We start from the raw sequence: 24,139 nt of genomic DNA, 5'->3' as shown, positions 1-24,139 counted from the left end.
ATATATAAAGATCTAAAGAAAAGTAAGGACTACCTTATATATAGATGAATGAATGTTGAAATTTGAAGCAGAAGTCTTTATTTATATATAAAAAGTAGGTAGACGAGCAAATGGGCCACCTGATCGTTAGTAGTCCCATAGACATTGGCTCTGGAAGAAATGTGCGTGTGTTAGTGAGGTAAAGTACATACCCATTCTGCTTTCCACAAAGCCACCACCTACTGTTATGTGGAGAGTGAGTGATCAATAGACTCAAATGTAAAATTTGTAGAAATGAAATGTACGATGGAATCCGTACCACCTACCATCGTATCACATTGCTGTAGTTGTGGGTAGTTCATAATCTGTATTACTAACAAACGCTGAAGTGACTTGATCGTACACAGAAATATTTGTCTCTTTCTATCATAAGTAATTTGACATACGACAGAAGGTGACAGTACTTTGCGAACACTATCAAAGTCCGTTCGACGTTTTTAAACTATGCGAAAACATATCGATAAACTTATGACCACTAATCTTCCATTACAATAATAGAACAATCATTAAATATAACAAGTTAAAACGCATTTACCTCGAACGTATCATTAATGCATTTGAAACCCTATTCCTTAACAATAGAGTTTAATATCCTTCGTATTAATGTAGTAAACATTGTGGTATACCGAAGCGGCGTAAACAAGATTCGGTATTGATACTCGTTATGTTATTTGATGTTGTGACAGTTTAATCAACGATCAGACGGATAAAATAACGAATTTCTATACTTTTATTATAATAGTTGGTCGTTGCGTTGAAAGTGCTATTAAACATATGAGGTTTATACATAATAAATGTATTATATTATGTATATTTATCTATGTGAAACGTATGGGCTTATTATTTTGTAAATCTTTCTAGAGTGTACAACTATACGAGGCAAGGTTTTAATAATACGAGTGCAAGCGAAAATAAAAGAAATTCGTTCGATTGATTTGTAATATTTTTTTTTAATGGTGTAGTATTATTGTGTGATGTAGCCACTGAAGCTGCGACAATATAATAATATGTAATAATGTTGTAGTTACTATCGTATATATTGCTTATGATACGTATAAATTGTTCAAAATAAGTAAAATAAGGTATGTAATTAGTGGTTGACACGTTAAGGTATAAATGATTATTTAATTTTTGAATATTAACTAACTTTATCAATCAATGCACAGTTTTATTATATTTTTAATTATATTCATATGATTTAAGAACCGTATTCAACGCGAAAGCAACTCTATCCGTTTGTTACGCTTTTATGGCTTAACAACTGAACCGATTGTGATGAAATTTGTTATTAAACAAGCTTAAACCCCAAGGAAGGATATATACACTAAAATAATTCCATAATTTTTTTATGTCCCAGAGAATAATAGATAATCAACATGTCTTATGGTTTCTTTTTATATATGTTTTTTTTATCAGTATTAAAAAGAATAACGGGCCATCGATTCAAAAAGTCTGTCTCATAATGTGGGACGAATGTACGATGAGCCACCACTCACACATAGAAGGACCTAAGAGCACATAGACAGAACCTAAGAAAATACATATATTATTATATGCCCCTCCTTTACTGTATGGGCGAATATATCTATAGGCGAATGTTAATACCGACCTTATTGATTAAAAAATGCACGGAATAAAATCCTTATTTTACCCGTACGAAGTCGGGGCGAGCTGCTAGTTAATATAATAATATATTGCCCTACTGGTGGTAGGGCTTTGTGCAAGCTCGTCTGGGTAGGTACCGCCCACTCATCGAATATTCGTACGCAAAACAGCAGCATCTGTTATTGTTGTGTTCCGGTTTGAGGGGTGAGTGAGCCAGTGTAGTTACGTTCACAAGTGACATAACATCTTAGTTCCCAAGGTTGGTGGTGCATTAGCGGTGTAAGCGATGTTTAACATTTCTTACAATGCCAATGTCAGGTGGCACATTTGCTCGTCCGGCTACCTATACTATAAAAAAAAGATATGTATGTCAACGTTGGATTAACAATTTTCGACGTGCGCATGCGGTATCCGTAATCCGGGCGTCACACATGTCGAAGTCGAGCGAATTTAAAGGAAATGATGTCTAGTCTATATAGAGTCGTCGATTGGGACATGTCCCGTGTGTCGGATGCACTCGTACCGGTTTGAATTCAATTATCGATAATGACAAGTCTGAGGTGCAGAGGGACTATCTGCGCGCAACGTTCAGGAGTAATTTGTCGTCGAGATCGATATATACAATATGTATACTTGGTTAAGAAATATAGTGATAAGGCCGCCTTTGCATACTACATGTCCTACTTGCTGTTACATGTCACTAAATGTTTGTAAAGTGTGTGCAATAAAGGATTAATAAATAAATAAAACATTTATACAACTTCTCGGGCATGTCTGTTTCTTGAACTAAGGTCCTAAACGAAACTCATGAACTAGGCAAATATTTAAATAATATCAATATTTGTGTATTCATACTCCTTCGCATTCATAATCCGATGGTATGACAAACCGATAAGACAGGAGAGAATCAGGCGTTGGATAGGTGTAACGTTCTTTCCGAGGCACGGGACTAACAGTGCTCACTTTTTTTTTATATAATAGGAAGGTGGACGAGCATATGGGCCACCTGATGGTAAGTGGTCACCAAACGCCCTTAGACATTGGCATTGTAAGAAATGTCAACCATCGCTTATAGCCAATGCGCCACCAACCTTGGGAACTAAGATTTATGTCCCTTGTGCCTGTAATTACACTGGCTCACTCACCCTTCAAACCGGAACACAACAATATCAAGTATTGCTGTTTTGCGGTAGAATATCTGATGAGTGGGTGGTACCTACTTAGACGAGCTTGCACAAAGCCCTACCACCAGTGAACTTCCTAACTCCGAAACTCGATAACTTTTGATTAGCAAAACTCTTCCTGGGTTAAAACTTTTCTTTAAATCTAAGAAAAGTATTTTTTTATAAAAAATTCGAAAGAAAGTCGGTTTTAATTTCCTATTTAAAATATGTGCATCACTAGAGCTGCGTGGTTGAATAAAATCTCCTTAATTTGCAAGCTCCAATGATCGCAATGCAAAACTCTTATGAAAATATATTAAAGGGCCCTCTATTGTTCACATGTAGAACTAGGTACTATAACAATGTGTTTCGAAATAACAACAATCGCTCGTATACGTATGTAGCGCTGGCCTAAGGGTCCGTTCACACGGACCGGCTCGGAGAGCATCGGCCTGCTTTTTTCTTTTCACACAGACCGGGTCGTATACGCTTGGAATTGGCCGGAGCGGAGCCGCCAACTATTTCACATCGACCGGCTGGAAGAGATCTGAAAGCGGGTGCGAGCGAGAAAGAGCACGCAAGCGGAGCCGGTCGGCTCCTTTTATTACTTCACACGAAGCGCGTTCAGGCATTTTTAATGACAAAAAAGGTGCAAATGCAAAAATAAACTTTACTACAATCACTCAAAACACTGTTTCCAACGTGATAAAAATCTGCTCTCCTCTCCGAGCCGGTCTGTGTGAACGGACCCTTAGTCTAATACCGTACCGTACTACACGCTATAGATAAAACTTTTGTTTACATACAAACAATCTATTTTTGCCGCTCGTTCGTAAACAGTGGTAAGCCGTCCGCATATTCTTGATAAGATACAGAAAACGATAAGTCATTATTGTTTTGTGGAATTATTTTAAATCGTTGTATACCTCTGAAATGGTAATTATAGTGCGTGCAACTCTGTACGTGTGACTTATTGGTCTCGTGGCTATATAATATTGCAGAATCCAACCCCGAATAAAAAGCTGTTGCGTGATTCTCTTGTGAAATTCCCAGAAGTAGTTCTATTCCTTCGGTTAACAAGTAAAACGAAAGAAGCAGAATTTCGTCATAGAAACGAATATCTCGCCCCAAGAAGTACATATATATTGATTTTAAACTTTCGCTCAAAGTATAATTATAAAAACAAGCCTTGTTAGTTTCGTCCTTTGAGGCGAGAATCCTGTCATTGAAAATGCTATCAATAAAGTTCACTAACGGCCTCGAAAATGTCCCCCTGCAGAGCAGACGCGTCCTATGAGGGATAAGGATTGGGGGCTTATTGCTGTTACACGGCGGATATACTTCACCGAGTTTTTTTCCGCTGCGGATATTATTACAGAATCACAAAAATCTTAATTTGTATCCACGTCTTTCGGCTATGTTTATGAAACACGATAAATAATAAATATAATAAATCTTAATATTTTTAATTTACTGTTTACTTAGTCAGCAATACAATATATATTTAAACTAATTGTAAAATCTTATTTTGGTTTTAGTTACACGTTTTATAATACTTTTATAATATGGTATGTATGTTATTTATTAACTATGGGATTACCAAATAAATAAATCAAAAAACATTTATCAGCCAGAACAATATACTACGGTATTAAATTTTTAAAAACAAAAGCGAGGTATGCTTGTACATATCCCACGGTTGCACTGATCCTTCTCTGAAGGATAAGGTTTGCAGCTCATTCCACTAAGCGTTTGGGTGATGATTGATGTAACAAATACAGACAAGTAGCAGATTTTCAATCTACGCGTGTAAGTTTTAAGTTCTCATATTCTTCGGTTAAGATTCAAGTATTCTAGCCACACATATCTTGTCTATATAAAAAAAGTAAGCTTATCTTTACCAGTAATCAGTAACAGCCTGTGAATGTCCCACTGCTGGGTTAAGGCCTTCCGTCCCTTTTTGAGGAGAAGGTTTTGAAACTTATTCTACCACGCTGCTCCAATGCGGGTTGGTCGAATACACATGTGGCTGAATTTCAATGAAATTTGACACATGCGGGTTTCCTCACGATGTTTTCCTTCACCGTTAAGCACGAGATGCATTATAATCACAAATTAAGCACATGAAAATTCAGTGGTGCTTGCCCGGGTTTGAACCCACGATGATCGGTTAAGATTCACGCGCTCTCACCGCTGGGCATCTCGGCCTTTTATCTTTAATATATATATTAAAACTAATAAAGTTGAACTACATTAATAAAATTAATCTACATTGTTTACACGCTAGAACCATAAATATGTCAACCAAATCAATCGATTGTGTGGAACTGGTTTAAAATTCAGCTTTAAGTACCGACTAGTTATAATCTGACTATTTACAATCTTGTAAACATATTAATCGTTATAAATATTTTATCATAAAAATAACGATCATGTTTACATTTCATACATTGTAAAGAAGGGCGCTTACTTTAACTTACTTTTACGGCAAAACCGAGAAAAAACGATAATAAATTGCCAGCCAGCGTTGAATGCAGTACAAAGTAGCAGTAGACCGTATCGATTTTATTTCTAGATATAGGGTCTACCTACTTATTCTAGGAAAAACGTAATTGCTCGGTTATTGTTGACTTGAAACGGTACAGTGGGCCGCGTATCGATGTGAACTATAAAAATAAATTCAACGAACTCAATGTATGATGTGGAAGATAACAAACGATTAGAATGTTTTACAATATTTGTGGTTGATTTTACTGCGGGTTTTTCCATAAGATCTGTGTCGCTTGCAAGTAATACGTGGCGTGTGTAATGTTTTATGCATTTGTTGACAATTAAATTGAATTTTATCATTTGGAATCGTTGATTAAATTCACTTATCTATCGGAAATTATACATTGGACTTTATTATTATTATTGATTAAGATGCAATATTGTTTGTAATTTATATGGATGTTTATAAAGTGCACCTTTTACGGATATCATTAACGACGGGTGCAATTTTGATGGATTCGTTCTGGTGGGTAAGAATTTTGTGCAAGTGACCACCAAACAACGTTAAACGTTGCTGTATCTCAGATAGAAAGGTCATGAGCTAGTGTAAGTACACTACTATACCTGTTATAAAGTAGGCAGGCATAAGGTACCTAACGTATTTGATGTAGATCCCATTGTTGGAGACGCATTGTCACGGTAAATAGCTGATATTTCTTAAAGTACAAATATCAAAGGGCATAGATCCAATCCATGCAGGTCTGTTGGCACGGTTACTTTCTTTGGGACAACCTTTTATTTAACTTATAATATTTGTTAAGTTTTTTATGTAAAATTAGAACCACTTCTTATACTCATTGTAACGGGTGGGATATTTGGGAGTAAATTAATTCATATTGTATTTATTATATCATATCCTTGATAGTTTTTACGTTTCAGAACAACTTGACTGGTAAATCAATTAATATTTTCTGTGACAGTTACTATATATACAATTAACTAATATTAAATTATTAGGAATCTAACGTTATATATTATGAAGTATTTCTTATATAAAAATAGTTTTACAAAATATGTACCAAGATTAATAATAAAATTAAAATCTCTAACTTAAATAACAGAATTTAAAACCGTATTTTGACTTAAATATAAACTAGTGAATATCATTATGGTCTAATTATGAATTTATGAATCAAAAATTTTAAAAATATTCTGTAAATAAATAAAAATAAAATTTTCAAAATTTCTTAACTAAAAAAATGTATTTAATATTTCGAATCCGATGTGACAAACAATTCCAACAGCATCAACGAAATAAATGGATTATAATATATATATATGTAAGTATAAGTTATTACTTACACCGTTGGTTGGCTGGAAGAGATCGCTATGTAACGATAAGGTCGCCATAATTGTATGCTACTTTTATTTAGGCTGTATCCATGTTTCGTATTTTTCTCTTTCTGGTGTACAATAAAGTATAAAGTAAAGTAAATGTTTATTCCGAATCGTTACTCATGTAACGATTACAGTTGTATTTAAAAAAATACACAACACAACTAAGCGAATTTAATTTTTGTAGAAATATGACTAGACTTTGAGCCAATGTCCTCCTAGCGCCAATTCATCCTTGTGTTTATCAGCAAAGAGCACACAAACAGACGTGACCTCGTCAATATTATGTCAGATGCAAAGCTGTCTTAATTGAAGCAATTATGTGAATGGGAGTAAATTTATTAACCTCTCTATCCATTGGAGTTATAGCATCATGTAGCGCTGTCTAGCGATTTTAATGTCCGGGACTATATACATACAAGAAATGATTCGCTTTCTGTAATGAGATACATACAAAATCTTGGGAAGTAGTCAACTTGTTGTCGCTTCATGACTTAAGTAAGCTAATATCTATAGTAAATTTAATTTAAAAAAAAAAAACTTGAATGTAAAAAAATATTTCCAATAAGATATATGTCGAAATACTACACTTAACTTAAAAATATAAAAGTAATATCTGCTTGGTGGTAAGGTATTGTACGGCTTGCATAATACCTTACCGTCTGAGTAGGTAATAATAATAAATAGTGTCTTCCAGACCGATTTCGGCCACGGCGGCCAACTTCAAGTGAGATTAGCCAACTGCGCAGTTGATATTATAGTGCACAAGTGTGTGCGCAAACACAGTTGCACTCTCTATTCCCTAACTATCATAATCCGATGGGACGGCAATCCGACACGACCGGAAAGAGTTCAGGTGCAGGACCACCGTGCTTTCCGAGGCACGGGAGTGTACACACTTCCAACTTCCAGACTCCGGATCTCTGCTACTGAGAATTTTCCGACAGATAAACCCGATAACTTTTTATTAGCCCGACCCTGGGAATTGAACCCGGGACCTCCGGGTCTACGGCCTTACATCAAGCCACTAGACCAACGAGGCAGTCAACGAGGTACTTAATATATATTCTACCGCCAAACAATAATACTTAGTCTTACTGTACACTGTTGTGTTCGGGTTTGAAGGGTATTTATGTAAGCCAGTGTAACTACAGGCACAAGGGACACAACGTCTTAGTTGTTGGTGGTGCATTGCCGTTGAAGGGCCGATTAATATTTCTTACATCGCAAAGTCTAGGGGCGTTGATGAGCACTGTTGATGCACCATTTTCTCGTCTGCCTATATAAATTACAAAAAAAAAAAGAATTAAGAAACTATTTCGTAAATTTAAAAAAAGTGAGCAAGGTCATGCATTATCAAAAGACGTAAATATATATTTGTTTATAGCATGCTAGTTAGTACTTGCGTGGTGAAAGACGATCTTACCACACTAATGAATGTTTACCAATTAAACGGTCTCATTACAACGCTCGTTATGATGGATACGCCGGTGATTATTTGTTTACATGGAATATATCGTTTTTAATTAATTTAAGAAGGTAGATGAGCTTATTCGCTATATCCATATATATCCATACTGGCTGTATTAGAAGTATAAAACACACTTTTTATGGCCCTATGAGTTATGGCCCTCGTCTGTAATTATAGTCTAGAAGGAGTAACGATAAACAAACATTAGATTTACATATTTCATGTAATTTGCTAAAATCTCTCTTCTATATTATTGTGAATATATTTAAAGTGAAATACAAAAAATAAACTGTTTAAGGCTTTTTTTTTATAACTTAGTGTTCTAGTTGGTAAGCCTTAATCAATTAATGTAAATAAATGATGTAATTTACTGATTTACTTGTGGTAGGGCTTTGTGCAAGCTCGTCTGGGTAGGTACCACCCACTCATCAGATATTCTACCGCAAAACAGCAATACTTGATATTGTTGTGTTCCGGTTTGAAGGGTGAGTGAGCCAGTGTAATTACAGGCACAAGGGACATAAAATCTTAGTTCCCAAGGTTGGTGGCGCATTGGATATGTAAGCGATGGTTGACATTTCTTACAATGCCAATGTCTAAGAGCGTTGGTGACCACTTACCATCAGGTGGCCCATATGCTCGTCCGCCTTCCTATTCTATAAAAAAAAAAAAACTATTCTTATTCTTTTTAAAACATTAATAACTTAATAATTTTTACTTTCCAAGTTACGAAAACCAACTTCGTTGATATTATAAACGCCATTTTTACGATTCAATATGAATAGATTATTCAAGATATTAATCCTGGCACATTGACCATTCGAACCTCGAAACAAGACAAAAGAAAATATTTGTTTTTTGCAGTAGAATAACTAATGACTGGTTGGTATCTGCACCAAGCCTACCGCCGGTGTAGATGATAATAATAATCATAACCCGTCGCCCTGACTCCCGGCCGTCTGGTCTCCCCTACCGTGTAATCCTCTACCCTCTACAAATATTTATTTGTATAGAATATGTATGTTTATATATCTATGTATTATTATGTTAATTATACTTTGATATCTATTTATTTCGGATGCTGACATGATAGTTTCAAATATAATAATAATAGTCTACGTGTAATATATATATTACATTTTTTTTTTGCATTTCGTCGTAAATTCGTAATGAAATCATCTCATAATCGTAAATCCATAATGAGGATAAAACATATTAAATTACAATTTTAAATGTCTGTTTCATCTGCGTTGTGTACTTGTCTATACGTACACTCAATAAACCTCAGCCACAACGCGACCAAAGGATAACAGATTTTGTAATCAAATAACAAGTATAGTACTTGGAAGTGTTCACACTCCCGTGCGCTAAAACGCTCGGAGGCCACAGGATAGGGAGTAGAGTGTATCTCTATTTGCGAACATATTTGTCTCTTGAGATTGGATGCCCTGACGACGGCCGAAAAGATCAAGAGAGCATAATAATCATCATCGTGAATATGTCATATTATTAATATTATAATAACAATAACCTAGTAGGTACCTATCGAGTCCCTAGGTCAATAGTTCTGAGCAATAGCCTCGACTAAATAATATTAAGTGACTAGCTGAACCTTCCTCAAGAATTGGGCTATCAATTGCTGAAATATTTTTTCAAATCCAACGGATAGATTTAGAGATTCGCGCGCTAAAAAAAAACAAACTGCATGCTGCATAGCATATTAGCAAGATATGACTTTAATCGATCAAATCGTTCAGAAGTTACACGATGAGTTATATTCGCCCCGTACTGTTGAATACACTAAGACTTGTCATCAAGGGGTCATCAGATCATAGTAGGCTCACAATACTTTTAAAATCAAAGGTCAAAAGGATTCGATAACATTTATGTATCTATTTTTATTTACCATAATTACACATTACATAGAAAATCGGTTGTTTAAATTCGGGTAAAAAATACTGGGTTCTCAGTGGTATGTATAATTCATCTCGTGCTTTGTGGCGCAGTTATCGTAAGAAAACTGTTACATGTATTTCCATCAAACCGGAATATAACTAGTTGGTCGCATAAGCTTCACACCTTAAGAAAAGTGAATGACGTTACCTGGGTAAGGTGGGATGTTTACGAGTTTTAATTAACTTTTTTATTATTCATTTGTGGAGTTTTACACGTACATATCTTTAACTGACGTAAAGCGTAACTGGATTTGGTTGTGAGTTCTTAATTATCCGTTAAACTGTTATTCATTTCGTTTCAGACAACCTTGTGACGTTGATAATTGAACTAATAACTAGTAATCTGCGGTTAATAACAATAAGATGAAGGAAATAATCGAGATTGATTGACACTGACTCATGTTGGTCAAAACGCACAAGTGTATAATCGTGTGTAAAGACTTTCGATATCATAAAATAACCTTGATGATTTGATTAATTTAATATTCTACCGCCAAACAGCAATATTTAGTATCATGTTCCGGTATATGTAAATACAGGCACAGGGGACACAACATCTTAGTTTCCAAGGTTACTGGCGCACGTAAGGAATGATTAATTTTTCTTACAGCGCCAAGGTCTATGGACGTTTGTGATCGGGTGCCTTATTTGCATTATCCCCGATCTCGGTAAGGATAAATCCAATACATGGCAACTGATATTATTAATATCGTATTAGTATATAATATACATATGTAATATATTTACTTAGTTAGTTAGTTTTCTGTGTGTGGGAACTTTTAAACCTCTTGTTTTTTGGGGGGGGGGGGATATGTAATGATAACGGCAGTCGAATTGACGAAACAGCATGCATATTCTAGTTTTAAAAGTATTTCTTGATACGTTTTTGATAAGTATTGGCTACGTTGTGGCGGTAACGTGTAACCCGTTACGGTCGTGTGACATAACCATCATATGAAATCACAATGGTGGTAACTGTAGTTCATGGAATCAACGTCAATGTATAAAGACGCAGTTTGATCGATGTCAGCTAATTTTAACCTATTTCTATAGTGATGGGTATTCTATTGTACACTCTCGTTTGACATCTACAATAGTGCTACCGCTCCTGTCCTCTCTCTAGTCCTGTCAAGTTAATGTCACAAAATATCAAAGTTTGTGATATACATTTGTTGAATTATAAAAATCATATGATTCAGACATATTATATATTTTAATAGTTTACTATCATAATATTAGCTATAGCTCATTTGAATTTAATTTTCTGTTCAAGATTCATGAAAATCGTTCATAATTCAGGGCTTATTAAGATACTAACTACTTGTCCCGACTTTAGGTTGGATATCCGTAAAATTCGTTCTTAGTGAGCGTTGACTTCGAAGACAGTAACTATGCTAAATTTCAAGTAGTCGGTTCTATAGTTTCGGAGATCAGAGAGGAGTCAGTGGTATTTGGCTTATATATTTAAAAAGTGTTACCAATAATGTTTTGTTCTTATAATTAATTAATGTCTGTATAAATTGAACTCAATGTAATGTCATTAAACAGTTTTTAATACGTTATTATCTTTATTTCAGATGCACTCTACGCTTTCCATCCACAAACATCCGGTTAGAGTTCCAGTCGCTGGTTGAGGAGAGCGGGGGAGGGGCGGGCAGTTCTGGTCCTCCCTTACCTCCTCTCCGCATCTCGATACCGACGGACAATGACGGTCGCAGCCCTGCGCCGTCTCCTACCGGTGAGTTGATTACAATTAAATCGATAACGAGACGAGACAACGGTAATAATATTAATTATGATATTCATGGGCTTTGGGAAGCATTATGACTTGTATTCTGTAAAAGCAGAAATGCCTGCGTATGATTGCTTATGGTCATTAAGGTCTAGCTTGTTGGTTAGCTTACTAAAGCCTATTATACCTACAGCTTATTCCAATCATAGGACCGGTAAAGACAAATATACATCTATATTATTCATTATGGATTCGTGAATAAATGGCGATTTGAATGTCGGCGATGTTGTTATCGGATCTTTGGAAGTGAAATTAAAGTAAATAATTTCGCATTTGTAATATGGCGACGTTGGTCGACTGATTCATAAAAAGTGAACTGCTCACTCGTTTTTAATATATTTAAATAAAGAAGAGTACAAAGATAAATTTAGAAGAAGGCACATTTTATTTTAATACCTTGAATTTTCAGGTACTATAAGCGCCACAAACAGCTGTCCAACATCTCCCCGAGGGGCTGGATCATCAGGGCGACGGCATCCCGACTTGGGTCTGGTCGCTCAATACGCGGTCTTAGCGGAACACCAACGACCAACTTCTAATGGAACCGCTGTGAGTGTCGGATTTCGACTTTCTCTGTAATATAACGATATTATGGTTGAGCTGCAATTACTTGTATGAGATATGGCCCTTAATTCAGTACAGTACAGTACAGTAACAGCCTGTTAATGTCCCACTGCTGGGCTAAGGCCTCCTCTCTCTTTTGAGGAGAAGGTTTGGAACAATCCTACACGCTGCTCCAATGCGGGTTGGTAGAACACATGTGGCACAATTTCAATGATAATAGACACATGCAGGTTTCCTCGCGTTGTCTTCCTTCACCGTCAAGCACGACGCATATATTTATTATTGCGAACCCTTTTCAGTATCATGTGTAAATATATATTAAGTTTCCAATTGACAAACTCATTGGTTTTGTAGCTGGAATATGAATCCCGAGGTCATTTTGAACTCTGCAAATTGACAGCGTTTACACTCCCGTCCCTCAGAAAGCACGTAGGTCATGTGGCTGAACTCTTTCGCTAATGTCAGATCTGCCGTCCCATCGGTACTTGACCGCCGCCTTGACCGAAATCGGTTAGAATAACACTATCATTACAAAAATTAAAACGGTACGAATGGTTCCCTAGGAATATACGTTTCAATGAACGTGTTTCAGAGTTCATCCGCTTCCGACTCCGCGTACAGCGCCCGCGACGCACGAGAGGCGCGCGAGCACCGCGAAGGCCGAGACGATGCTAAACCGCCATACAGGTATGAATATAACAGTATTCAAATGTTAACTTGATTAAAGTATATTTCGATTCGATTATTAGGTAAGTGTAGCTCGTTTTTTTTATATTGTTAATAAGAAATATAAATTAAAAAAGAAATAAGTTAGTAAGAGCATCTTGAGTGGTTGCAATAGTAATGTTTTCTTATTGCAAAGTCAAAGTCGAATTATTTGTTAAATATATAAGCTTGCTTGCTTGTTTATTGTATAAAATTTATCACCGATTCCGAAAGAAACACCTCAGATTTGTGAAGAACGTACAAAACTCAGCGAGATTATTATTTTCTTCAACAGTTATTGCTATTTATGATGAATTTATTAAATAATACCTGTTGTAAAAACCAAAACCTTAGAATTAATCCTGTGTAGTCTCTACAAAATTAACTTATTGTTCCTGCTATTAAAATAATGTACGTCAACAATTTCTAGAAAATTCTCTTATGTTTTTACATACATCATATTATTGACAACGACAAGCGACAATCGATTTCTTTAATTTCATTTCTTTATTAGTTCAGTGTAATTACAGACACAAGGGACATAACATCTTAGTTCCCAAGGTTGGTGGCGCATTGGTGATGTAAGCGATGATTAACATTTCTCACAATGCCAATGTCTATGGGTATTGGTGACCAATTACCATCAGGTGGCCCATTTGCTCGTCCGCCTACCTATTCCATAATGAAAAAGATAGATAAAATGAAGCCACTAGATAAATTGAACTGGTAGGCGAAACTGTATTGAGAACATTATTTATGGACTGGCCTAAGGTTCATAAGCTCGGAATGAAAAGCTATTTATAAAGATCACATTGATATCTGTTAATTTTATTTCAGTAATGACTGACTCGTGGAATTAATTTGATATTAATATTGACGATTGGAGTTAATTATTACTCATCAATTTATAAATTACAATTAATAATATAAAAATACTTTTGTTTTATATTATTATATCTTTATTAGACACTACAACTGCACATGTACTCACAAAATCACAATATATTTTATTCAAGTTAGTTTATACACTTGTCTAGTGAAATTTAAAGTTACCAAACGGTTCGGAATGTAGACTCTTAACGAGAGGAACTAGCAGTTCTTCAGTATAATTAAACTTTTTAATTTAATTAAATTTTAATGTATATGTAATTTGCAGGATGTTGCAGTAAAGTAAATAGTTTTCATAGTGTTGCTAATGGTATATACAGACGTCAGCTGATTTCATAACGCACTTCGTTCCAAAAGGTCATAAAAGCATGATTTCAAATTTTAGAACGCATAATATTATTAAATGGATCCGTTTAATCTCTTATTGTTATTATGTCTTATATATAATATAAAATTTGTTTTTCACAGCTACGCCCAGCTGATCGTGCAAGCGGTCGCTTCTGCGCAAGATAAACAGCTGACGCTGAGCGGCATATACAGCTACATAACGAAGCACTACCCGTACTACCGTACCGCCGACAAGGGTTGGCAGAACTCGATACGTCACAATCTCTCGCTTAATCGGTGAGTTGGATTAACACAAATGGATCACTTTTTTATATTTATATATAGCCTGGCAAATGAACCTCATCATCGCCCATTTCTTATTGAAACTCTCATTATTACGGTGTAATTAATCGTTCTATAAATTCGATTATAGGTATTTTATTAAAGTACCACGCAGTCAAGAAGAGCCCGGTAAGGGTAGCTTCTGGCGCATCGATCCCCAGAGCGAGGGGAAGCTGATCGAGCTCGCCTTCCGTCCCAGGCGTCCACGCGGCGTTCAGTTCCGAGCGCCGTTTGGATTATCTTCAAGGTACACCCAGTTACATGCTAACTATATAATATATGTTACATTAAAATGTTTTGATAAAAATGTTACAAGCCATGGGTCCCTTCTTATTTAACTTAAGTTAATATATTAGTGTCTTTGACATACGGCTTGGTAAATTACATTCAGTATTTTTAAGAACTTTCTAGTAATGTGAAGAAAAGACCATAAATGTCCAACGCGGACAAAGCCGTTATCACCTCTATGACGTGGAGCTTAATCCTCGGATACAAATGCGGCAGAATTTCACACGACACGTGCAACTTTCATTTACGATGTTTTCCTTCACCGCTTCGAACTTGAAACGAATTACAAACGCAAATTAAGAACAAGACAACCGAGTGGTGCTCGCCCGGACTTGAACCCGCAATCAATTAGTAACATTCACGTGTCTCTCCAGACTCCATCAGGACTTTCTAGTAATTTGTTTATTAATATTGCTTAATTATTCAGGGATTTCCAGTTTATATCATTACAATGATAGATAAGTCCCTGACTCCTGAGCTAGGTCACATACCGGTGTTAGAGAAGTCAGAAATCAGCACTACGACAGAGGAATGTTGTAATTTTTTTTTGACAAAATGATATAGACTATTGGATATGTATATTATTTGGCTTGATTAATGTCACTATATATCTCGTCCTTATATAAGTGAACGGTTATTGAAATAATTTTAATTTAATTAATATATAAATAAAATAAATTTAATTTTAATTCCTAACATTTGAATCCACATCTAACTTATTTTCTGTAATTGCTTATTTTTTTTGACGGTTTCTTAGCAAAATTATTATTTTTCGAATTCAAAGTTTACTATATTCTGAACAAGGGTAAATGCTATGCAGCTTCGCTAAGTTATATAGACAGAAAAAAAATTCAGATTATTGTATTTTGGGTCTGTAACGATAATATAATAATAATAATAATTTATTCGCATGAAACATAGATTTACGGATGTTATGATTTCTTTATAAGTATCTAATACATTTCGCCCACGATAGGCACGCAAATATATTTGTTAACAAGTAATTAATATTAAATACAGATCACACCAATTGTACATTAAAATAACTATATTAATATATGTATAAAACGATGAAAATAAAAAATTGGTTTAAAATTAACAATAATTAATTAAATTCAATAATAAAATATACATTTACTTTAATATATATAAAATTGATATTGTCATTTGTGTGTCGTGTCGTGTGTCCGTGTGGTGTCGTCTGTACGCGCGTGCCCGCAGGAGCGCGCCGACGTCTCCGTCGCAGGTGGGCGTGTCGGGGCTGGTGACGCCCGAGGAGCTGTCGCGCGAGCCCACCCCCGACCTGTTCACCGGGGAGGACCACGACCAGCAGGTAACGTTCTCGTAGAAGTCGCGTCGTATTGTATCGATTCCGCAATCGAAATTATTTCTTCTCTAATAAATTGATTTTTATCGTCACGACCACAGAAAACGGTCGTGTCATGTCATGTCAGAAACTGGTATGTGATATTGACGTAATAATAAAATAATAATAAATATCCTGGGACATTTTTCACACGCGGCCATCTGATCCCGAATTAAGCTTGTACAGAGCTTGTACTATATAAACCAAACAACTGATATACTACATATACTTGTATAGATAATTACACCCAGACTCGGGACAAACAGACATGTTCATGCACACAAATGTCTGTCCTGGGTGGGAATCGAACCCACAACCTTCGGCGTGAAAGGCAAATGTCTACCAACCACGCCAACCGGCTCGATAATTATAACACTACAAGAGTACACACACCAAAATAGTAGAACATCATAAGACGATTGTCAATATTACACATTGCTTAACTCGCTAGCTAGCTCGATCAGTTTTTATTGATTTATTTTATACTCAACCGCGGGTTATAATTTAAATAACAAAGTTCAATTATTTTATTGTGACTTCGCCTGTAAATTGTTTTGCTATCTACTTCATATTGCACAGTACAATACAGTAATAGCCTGTTAAAGTACCACTGCTGGGCTAAGGCCTCCTCTCCCTTTTGCTGAGAAGGTTTGGAGCTTTTTCCACCACGCTGCTCCAATGCGGATTGGTAGAATACACATGTGGCAGAATTTCAATGAAATTAGACACATGCAGGTTTCCTCACGATGTTTTCCTTCACCGTCAAGCACGAGATGAATTAAAAACACAAATTAAGCAAATGAAAATTCAGTGGTGCTTGCCCGGGTTTGAACCCACGATCATCGATTAAGATTCACGCGTTCTAATTATAGGCCATCTCGGCTTTATTATTGTGATAAAAATAAACTTTGATAATATGTGTTAAACTTGAAAATATATAAATATATATAAAATATAAATTTCAAGTTAGAATTAGAATTTCAATATATGAACACTTACCAGTGTTTGTGTTTGTGTTGTTACAGCAAGCCGGACAACAGCGGCTGAATAACAACAACGGTAACAGCAGCCAGTCGACGCAGTACCTGTTCCCTCAGCGGAGTGGGGTCAGCCAGAGCGCGCCGGGATCACCCGGTAGGTTGCCTTTATATTCGTGTAATCTATTCCTTTTTGTGTGCTCTCGGTATGGTTAAACTCCACACGGAATTTTATTTTACCGACAACCACCGGCTGGAAAATCACTACTCTTTTATAATATATAAAAGAGTGGTGATTTTCACATCATCATCAGATATTCTACCGCAAAACAGGTTGGTGGCACATTGGCTATGTAAGCGAGGGTTGACATTTCTTATAATGCCAATGTCTAAGGGCGTTGGTGACCACTTACCATCAGGCGGCCCATATGCTCGTCCGCCTTCCTACTCCATAAAAATATATATGAGTTCTTGGGAATGATGTGTCGTTGTGCAGGCGCCGGCGTGTCGTTCGGCGCGGGCGGCAGCGGGCTGGTGATGGCGGGGCACCAGATCACCGTCGTCACCAACGGCGCCGGCGGGGAGCGGGAAGGTCATATGCGATACTCTATTTAAACTCTTTTAGGTGTTTTTACATTTAAAATAGCTAGGAGACTTCTCGAGTATTGTAATCGAGGAATTACTAACGTCTCTATATTCCAGTTAAGCTTCAAGCTTTTGTTTAGAGAGAGATCGATGTAAGCCCACGTGATGAAAAGTGGATGTGTAATTATAACAAATAAAAATATTTTAATCCGGCTCAGTGTCTCCATTTTTATCAACAAGAAAACTGGAGTAGTATTTTCGGCACCAGTCAAAGTCTTTACATTTACTTTGTTGTTTGTGTGTGCGCACACAAGCTTAGTAGTTACTATAACTGGATTGCTCGTGGTCACAGAGAAGTACGTGGTGGGCGCGGCTGGCGGCGGACTGGTCACCATCCCCGAGGAGGAAGTGCAGGCCGCCAACCTGCTGCTGCACCAGCACGAGCCCTACTACGCGTAACTATACCCCTATCACTACATACACATATCAATTTCTTATATAGAATTGAGTAATTACAAAAATATATTATCTTTATACATACATATTATTATATATCATATTATTGTAAGTACACACTGCCTGCCAACTACTGGATAGTAATCACTGTGCGATTCGTCCTTCGTTTGTGTTTGTTTGTAAATATAAAAGATATATATGTAATTAAATTTGACGGGCCGGTTGGCGTGGTTGGTAGATACTAGCCTTTCACGCCAAAGGTTGTGGGCTCGATTCCCACCCAGGACAGAAATTTGTGTGCATGAACATGTCTGTTTGTCCTGAGTCTGGGTGTAATTATCTATACAAGTATGTATTAACAAAATAAAAGTATTATATCAGTTGTCTGGTTTCCTGACAGTTCTGGTTTGTTGGTTGGTGTGTGAATAATGTCCCAGGATATTATTATTATAAAGTTATTAGACAAATTAATATTAAATTATATATATAATGAAGCTTGGTTTCGTAGTATAATTTAGAGCGTTGCTCTTCTAGCGGCTAGAGATGGAATATAAAACAGTACATAAATATTTGCAGCAACTACAGCGGCGAGGAGGGCTGCTCGTCGCTGGGCGGGGAGCTCGTCATCGAGGAGGCGCCCGACGACCCGCCGCACAAGCGGACCAAGCACCACCACGTACGTACGGCGACCGATACTAGATATCTTAAACTAATGTAAAATTTCCTTGACCTTTGATTCTGAAATAAAATAAATATTGCAAATGAACTGTGCTGACATTTATAATTTTATAATATTAGAACAGTATGCATTGATTTACTTAATATAATGTTTCGGTTTTAACTGCGATCGTGTCTTCCTTAGCCGGACCCTCCCACTCGTGACCACAGCCGAAGCAACTCCGGCAAAATAAAAAGGTATAATCGCTGTTAAAACCCGAAACATCAGTACCACTGGTGGTAGGACTTTGTGCGAGCTCGTCTGGGTAGGTAACACCCTCATCAGATATTCTACCGCAAAACAGCAGTACTCGGTAGTATTGTGTTCCGGTTTGAAGGGTGAGTGAGCCAGTGTAATTACAGGCACAAGGGACATTACATCTTAGTTCCCAAGGTTGGTGGCGCATTGGCGATGTAAGCGGTGACCACTTACCATCAGGTGACCCATTTGCTCGTCCGCCTACCTGTTTTATAAAAAATATCAGTAATTTACAACTTACAAATAATAATAAAATAATTTGTGTGTCTAGGTATCGGATATAGAGGATCGGCGCTCGTATTGACGGCCCGCCGCCACGTGAGCCTCCCGACGTCCGCGTCACGCGACCCCGGCGCCCGCACGCACACTAGCGTCTCGCACTGCACAGAAACCGACCAATCGGAGCGCGCGCTGATCACGCGACGACCGATCGGCCAGTAACGGACTAATCGGAATGCGTTATTATAACGCGATATATTATATTCATTGGTGGACGTCGACGAGATCAGAACGAAACATCGGTCGAAATGGCGCGGGACAGTGTTATAGCAATAAATAGACAGTGACGTAAGAGATGAATTTTTAATTTTGAACCCTAAAGTGTTAAGTATAAAGTGTCGTTTCGAGTGGTTTTAATTTTCACGCTAAGTAAGGCATATTGCGTTATTTTCGTTTAATTTACGTTTAAGTGGACTTGACGTTTTGACGTCGGATGAGGTTTTTTTTTTGTTGTTGTTGTATACATTGCATGCGTGCTGTGACTTTGTACAGTGAACTTTAAAAACATAAGCTTTCTTTAAGAGTTAAAAATGATACATCAAGTCCAAATATGTGACTTTAATTTAGATCGTACTAAACAAATAACTGCAGTGCATTTGAGGCTCACTGTACTGTAATTTTTTTCTTCAAAGTGCAATCATACAATATAATTTATTGTGTTAGTAATATAGTATTTGGCCAATTAAGCACTAATACATCTATAATAAGATATAACACATATAATGGTCACTGAAAAAATATACATATACATAGGAGACGGTAAATGGAATGATTATTATTTAAACACAACATATATAAAAAGTCTACACTATCGAACTTATTCAAAATTGATTGATGTTTTATAGAAAATATAGATATTAATTATTATTATTTACTGCATGACGCAGTCCATTATTATATTAAAGAAACTTGATTGCTAGTATTCACTTGTCTGTTAACAAAAGTGTCCTTCGGCTTCGGCGCTTTCAAATCTTTGCTGTTTGTACACAAAATGACCTCTCGAACACCCTGTTGTTTAACGGTTTGCTTTCGTCATGTATGTCATTAAATTAAAGTAATTAAAAAGAATGTAATGTCGTTTTATAAAACTCGTTAGAATTTCTCTCGCGTTAAAATAAACCACTTTTAATGTAAAGACTTTGATTATAAGTGAAATTACGAATTTCATGAAGTACAATCTATTAAAGTAATTGATATTGTTGATAACATACTAGAGGAATACAAAAATGTTTGATAATGTTCAGTTTTTGTTGAATCGTTGCACTGATTTTTATAAATTCTTAAAAAAAATTTAAACGGCGTCAATTTGATGTTAATAGTACTTGGCAGTAAGCGTGACTCCGGCGCCATGTAACATGAAGGGTAGGCTAGGCTTTACGTGGACAAATTTTCGATATTTGTTTCCCAACAACTGAAATATCAATAAGAGAAACAAGAAAATCGTTGACGATAGTCAACTCTCTCAAATGATAAGACATGATAACTGCTTATTTTTTATTGTACGTCGTATTCTCAAATTAAGCACTGAAGCAGTTTGTAAAACTAATTAAAAAAAAACCTTTAATTGTATTATTATTATTATAAGATTTATGGTCTAGCCTCCCATTTAATTTGTTAGCAAACGTAAGGAATAAAGTTTTTTAAGAAGACTCATGTATACTTGAAAGCTGCCCGACTTACAATTTCGTCGATACTTTTCTAATGTTAAAATATCGTTTAATAAATAGTATACGTTCGGAGACAGTTGGACTGGTGGACCTTTAAACAGTTAACACATGTGTGGCACCGGCGTTACGCCTAATGCTGAAAGCTGTGGTACCTTTTAATATGAATCTACTTTATAGAATTTAGCTGAATCCAGATAGAACAATTTACAATTTCGAATGTATTGTACAAATACAGTTTAAACTAGCTAATTATATGACATGAACTGTCAAATGACTGTGACGTGTATGAATATGTCACAGATAAAAAAATAAAATGGCGGAAATATGCCTTTTAAGCAATCGTTATGAATAATTCTTATTTCAAAAATATGATTTCTTTATTTGCAATACAGTGTAAAAATATAGTGCATAGATATTAAGTTCGATTCTAAGTCTTATTTTAACTTGAATAACGATCAAACTAGCTTAACGAAAATGAATAAGTTAATATGAAAAAAAGGGAATCTATAATTTATTTCACTTTTATGAAGACAATATTTTGTAAATAAATTTTGTCTCCAGACCTTGTTTTTCTTGTGAAAAACCAAAGAGGATTATAAAATAAAATCGTTGTTGTTCCATCGAAATACCAAATTTTAACTTTTTCTATATAGAGTTTTTTTAGAACATAATAAAAATGTTTTTAAGAACATTGTATAGAAATATGTTATATCTTGTGTTGCTATGCCCAAAAAATATTTGGATAGTTTTCGACCACATTTTTTTATAAATCGCTATGATATTATAATTAAAGACGATAAGGCTTATTTCAACTACGATTAAATAATGCCACTGACTAGTATTTATGTATAACATTTATCAAACTGGCAACACTTGTAATATTTATTATAAAAAACATTTCGAGTTAATAATGATCCCAGCAAAGTATTTCGTTAAAATTAAACTCACGGTTTTGGTGTAAAAATCTACATATATAGAATTAATATTATAATAATGAAAAATTGTAAACTAATGTTTATTTTAGCGCTATTTTATACATATAGCCTACACGATGGAACCTTAGTGATTTATATTTTATTAGAATGTATCAATATATAATAATCGATTTATACATAAATAAAACTATGTACAACGTTCTTCTGAAAGTATAATTAATATTTAGATACTATTAAAAATATTTCATCCCTGTAAGCACAATTTTTATAACCAAATTTTATTTTCATATGATATTTCGAAAGCACCACTTGTGTCTGAATTGAAACTGCGCTCGAGTCGTTAGTTTGGAAGCTATTAACGTTTTCATTTTTAATTATAAATAATTTAAATAATTGTTTCCTATTCGTACGTGTCGTGTCACTAAGGTACCATTATATTAATAGTATAATTCACGAACGTGAAAATAACTTAGTAATTTAAACTTAGCATTTAAATTGTAAAATATCCGAGGCTTTAGTACGAAATGTTTGTATCTGTAGCGCTCCCGTTATTCGAATATACGCGATCCAAGGTTACTCATAACCGGCTTAGCCGGCGAGTTTAATATATTTAGGATGTATTTGTTTTGTGTGTATGTTAGATATGCGTTTTGCCCCTTAGTGTCTTAAACGGATGGACCGATATTGATGTAATATTAGATAGGTCAATATGCTGTTCTATGACATAATTGTATGTTTGTGTGTATGAGTGTGAAATTTTATTTTGAGTATTAAAAAAAAAATGAGTTGTGAAGTTATTTGATGTTAACGTCTTAGTTTCATCCAAATAGGTCCAGTGATTTCTTATTTCCTGATTAATTTTAACACATTAAAGACAAGGGAGCGAGTGTAGGGTATAAATAATATATGTAACGCGCACTGATGCTAGCTACATGACTAAAGATATGGTAGATGATACTCTCTACACAAACAAGACAGATTATATATAAACTTTCTTTAATTGAAACACTGTATTTAAGTATCGTTTTATTTGTTCCTTTTCTTTATTCAAATATGTAACTTGAATTTAAAAAGTTAAATTTTTAAATTTTATCTGAGACATTAAATTCTATCTTTTTAAATTTCGAAATGAATATTAAAATTATAATTCATTTTTGTGTTTTGTCTGTTGTACATCCATCTCCATAGAGAAACCGTAGTCATATAGTCAGCAACGGTGACATATACTATCAATATGATATAAGGCATTTAAAATGCTTAATAGGTGTCTAACGTAAGACGTCACATCGTAAAACCAACTTTATCGCTAATGTATTAAGGTTGCTTATGCGCGTGACTCCGTTGGATAATAGTATGTAAAACAATTTTGTTGTGTACATTGCGTATGTTCGGTGCGACGTGGCGCCGTACTCGATTTATTATTGACAAATTTTAAGAAATAAACGTATTTTATCTCCTTTTTTAATTGTTTTTATTTGATATCCTCGTTTCTATAAATAGCAACGTTTTATTGTGTTAATTGACAGCCTGTTAATCCCACTGTTAGTCCCACTGCTGGGCTAAGGACTCCTCTCCCTTTTGAGGAGAAGGTTTGATGCTTATTCCACCACGCTGCTCCAATGCGGGTTGGTAGAATACACATGTGGCATGAATTCAATGAAATTAGACACATGATTCCTCACGATGTTTTCCTTCACCGTCAAGAACGAGATGAATTAAAAACACAAATTAAGCACATAAAAATTCAGTGGTGTTTGCCCGGGATTGAACCCACAGTCATCGGTTAAGATTCACGCGTTCTAACCACTAGGCCATCTCGGCCACAGTTTTCTCGTATTATGTCTTAACTTAATGGAAATATTACGTAAATATAA

The 24,139-nt window shown here is 35.5% G+C and overlaps 1 protein-coding gene across 2 annotated transcripts in view; it reads left to right on the top strand.

Moving 5' to 3' along the window:
• LOC126770942 (forkhead box protein K1) overlaps positions 1–23,725 on the top strand; it is a 56,645-nt gene extending 32,920 nt beyond the window's left edge. The window contains exons 2-13 of one of the 2 annotated variants that reach the window (XM_050490561.1): positions 11,696–11,856; positions 12,320–12,459; positions 13,067–13,161; positions 14,536–14,691; positions 14,828–14,983; positions 16,246–16,357; positions 17,416–17,524; positions 17,864–17,959; positions 18,305–18,407; positions 18,985–19,084; positions 19,271–19,323; positions 19,656–23,725. In XM_050490561.1, the coding sequence (XP_050346518.1) occupies positions 11,696–11,856; positions 12,320–12,459; positions 13,067–13,161; positions 14,536–14,691; positions 14,828–14,983; positions 16,246–16,357; positions 17,416–17,524; positions 17,864–17,959; positions 18,305–18,407; positions 18,985–19,084; positions 19,271–19,323; positions 19,656–19,668 (1,294 nt within the window). In that variant the 3' untranslated portion in view covers positions 19,669–23,725. The remainder of the gene's footprint in view (positions 1–11,695; positions 11,857–12,319; positions 12,460–13,066; positions 13,162–14,535; positions 14,692–14,827; positions 14,984–16,245; positions 16,358–17,415; positions 17,525–17,863; positions 17,960–18,304; positions 18,408–18,984; positions 19,085–19,270; positions 19,324–19,655) is intronic. The other variant, XM_050490562.1, reaches the window with a different exon arrangement.
• The last annotated feature ends 414 nt before the right edge of the window (positions 23,726–24,139 follow it).

Source organism: Nymphalis io, chromosome 9 (genome assembly GCF_905147045.1).
Source record: "Nymphalis io chromosome 9, ilAglIoxx1.1, whole genome shotgun sequence".
Taxonomy (NCBI): domain Eukaryota; kingdom Metazoa; phylum Arthropoda; class Insecta; order Lepidoptera; family Nymphalidae; genus Nymphalis; species Nymphalis io.
This window is presented reverse-complemented; position numbering and strand designations above follow the sequence as displayed.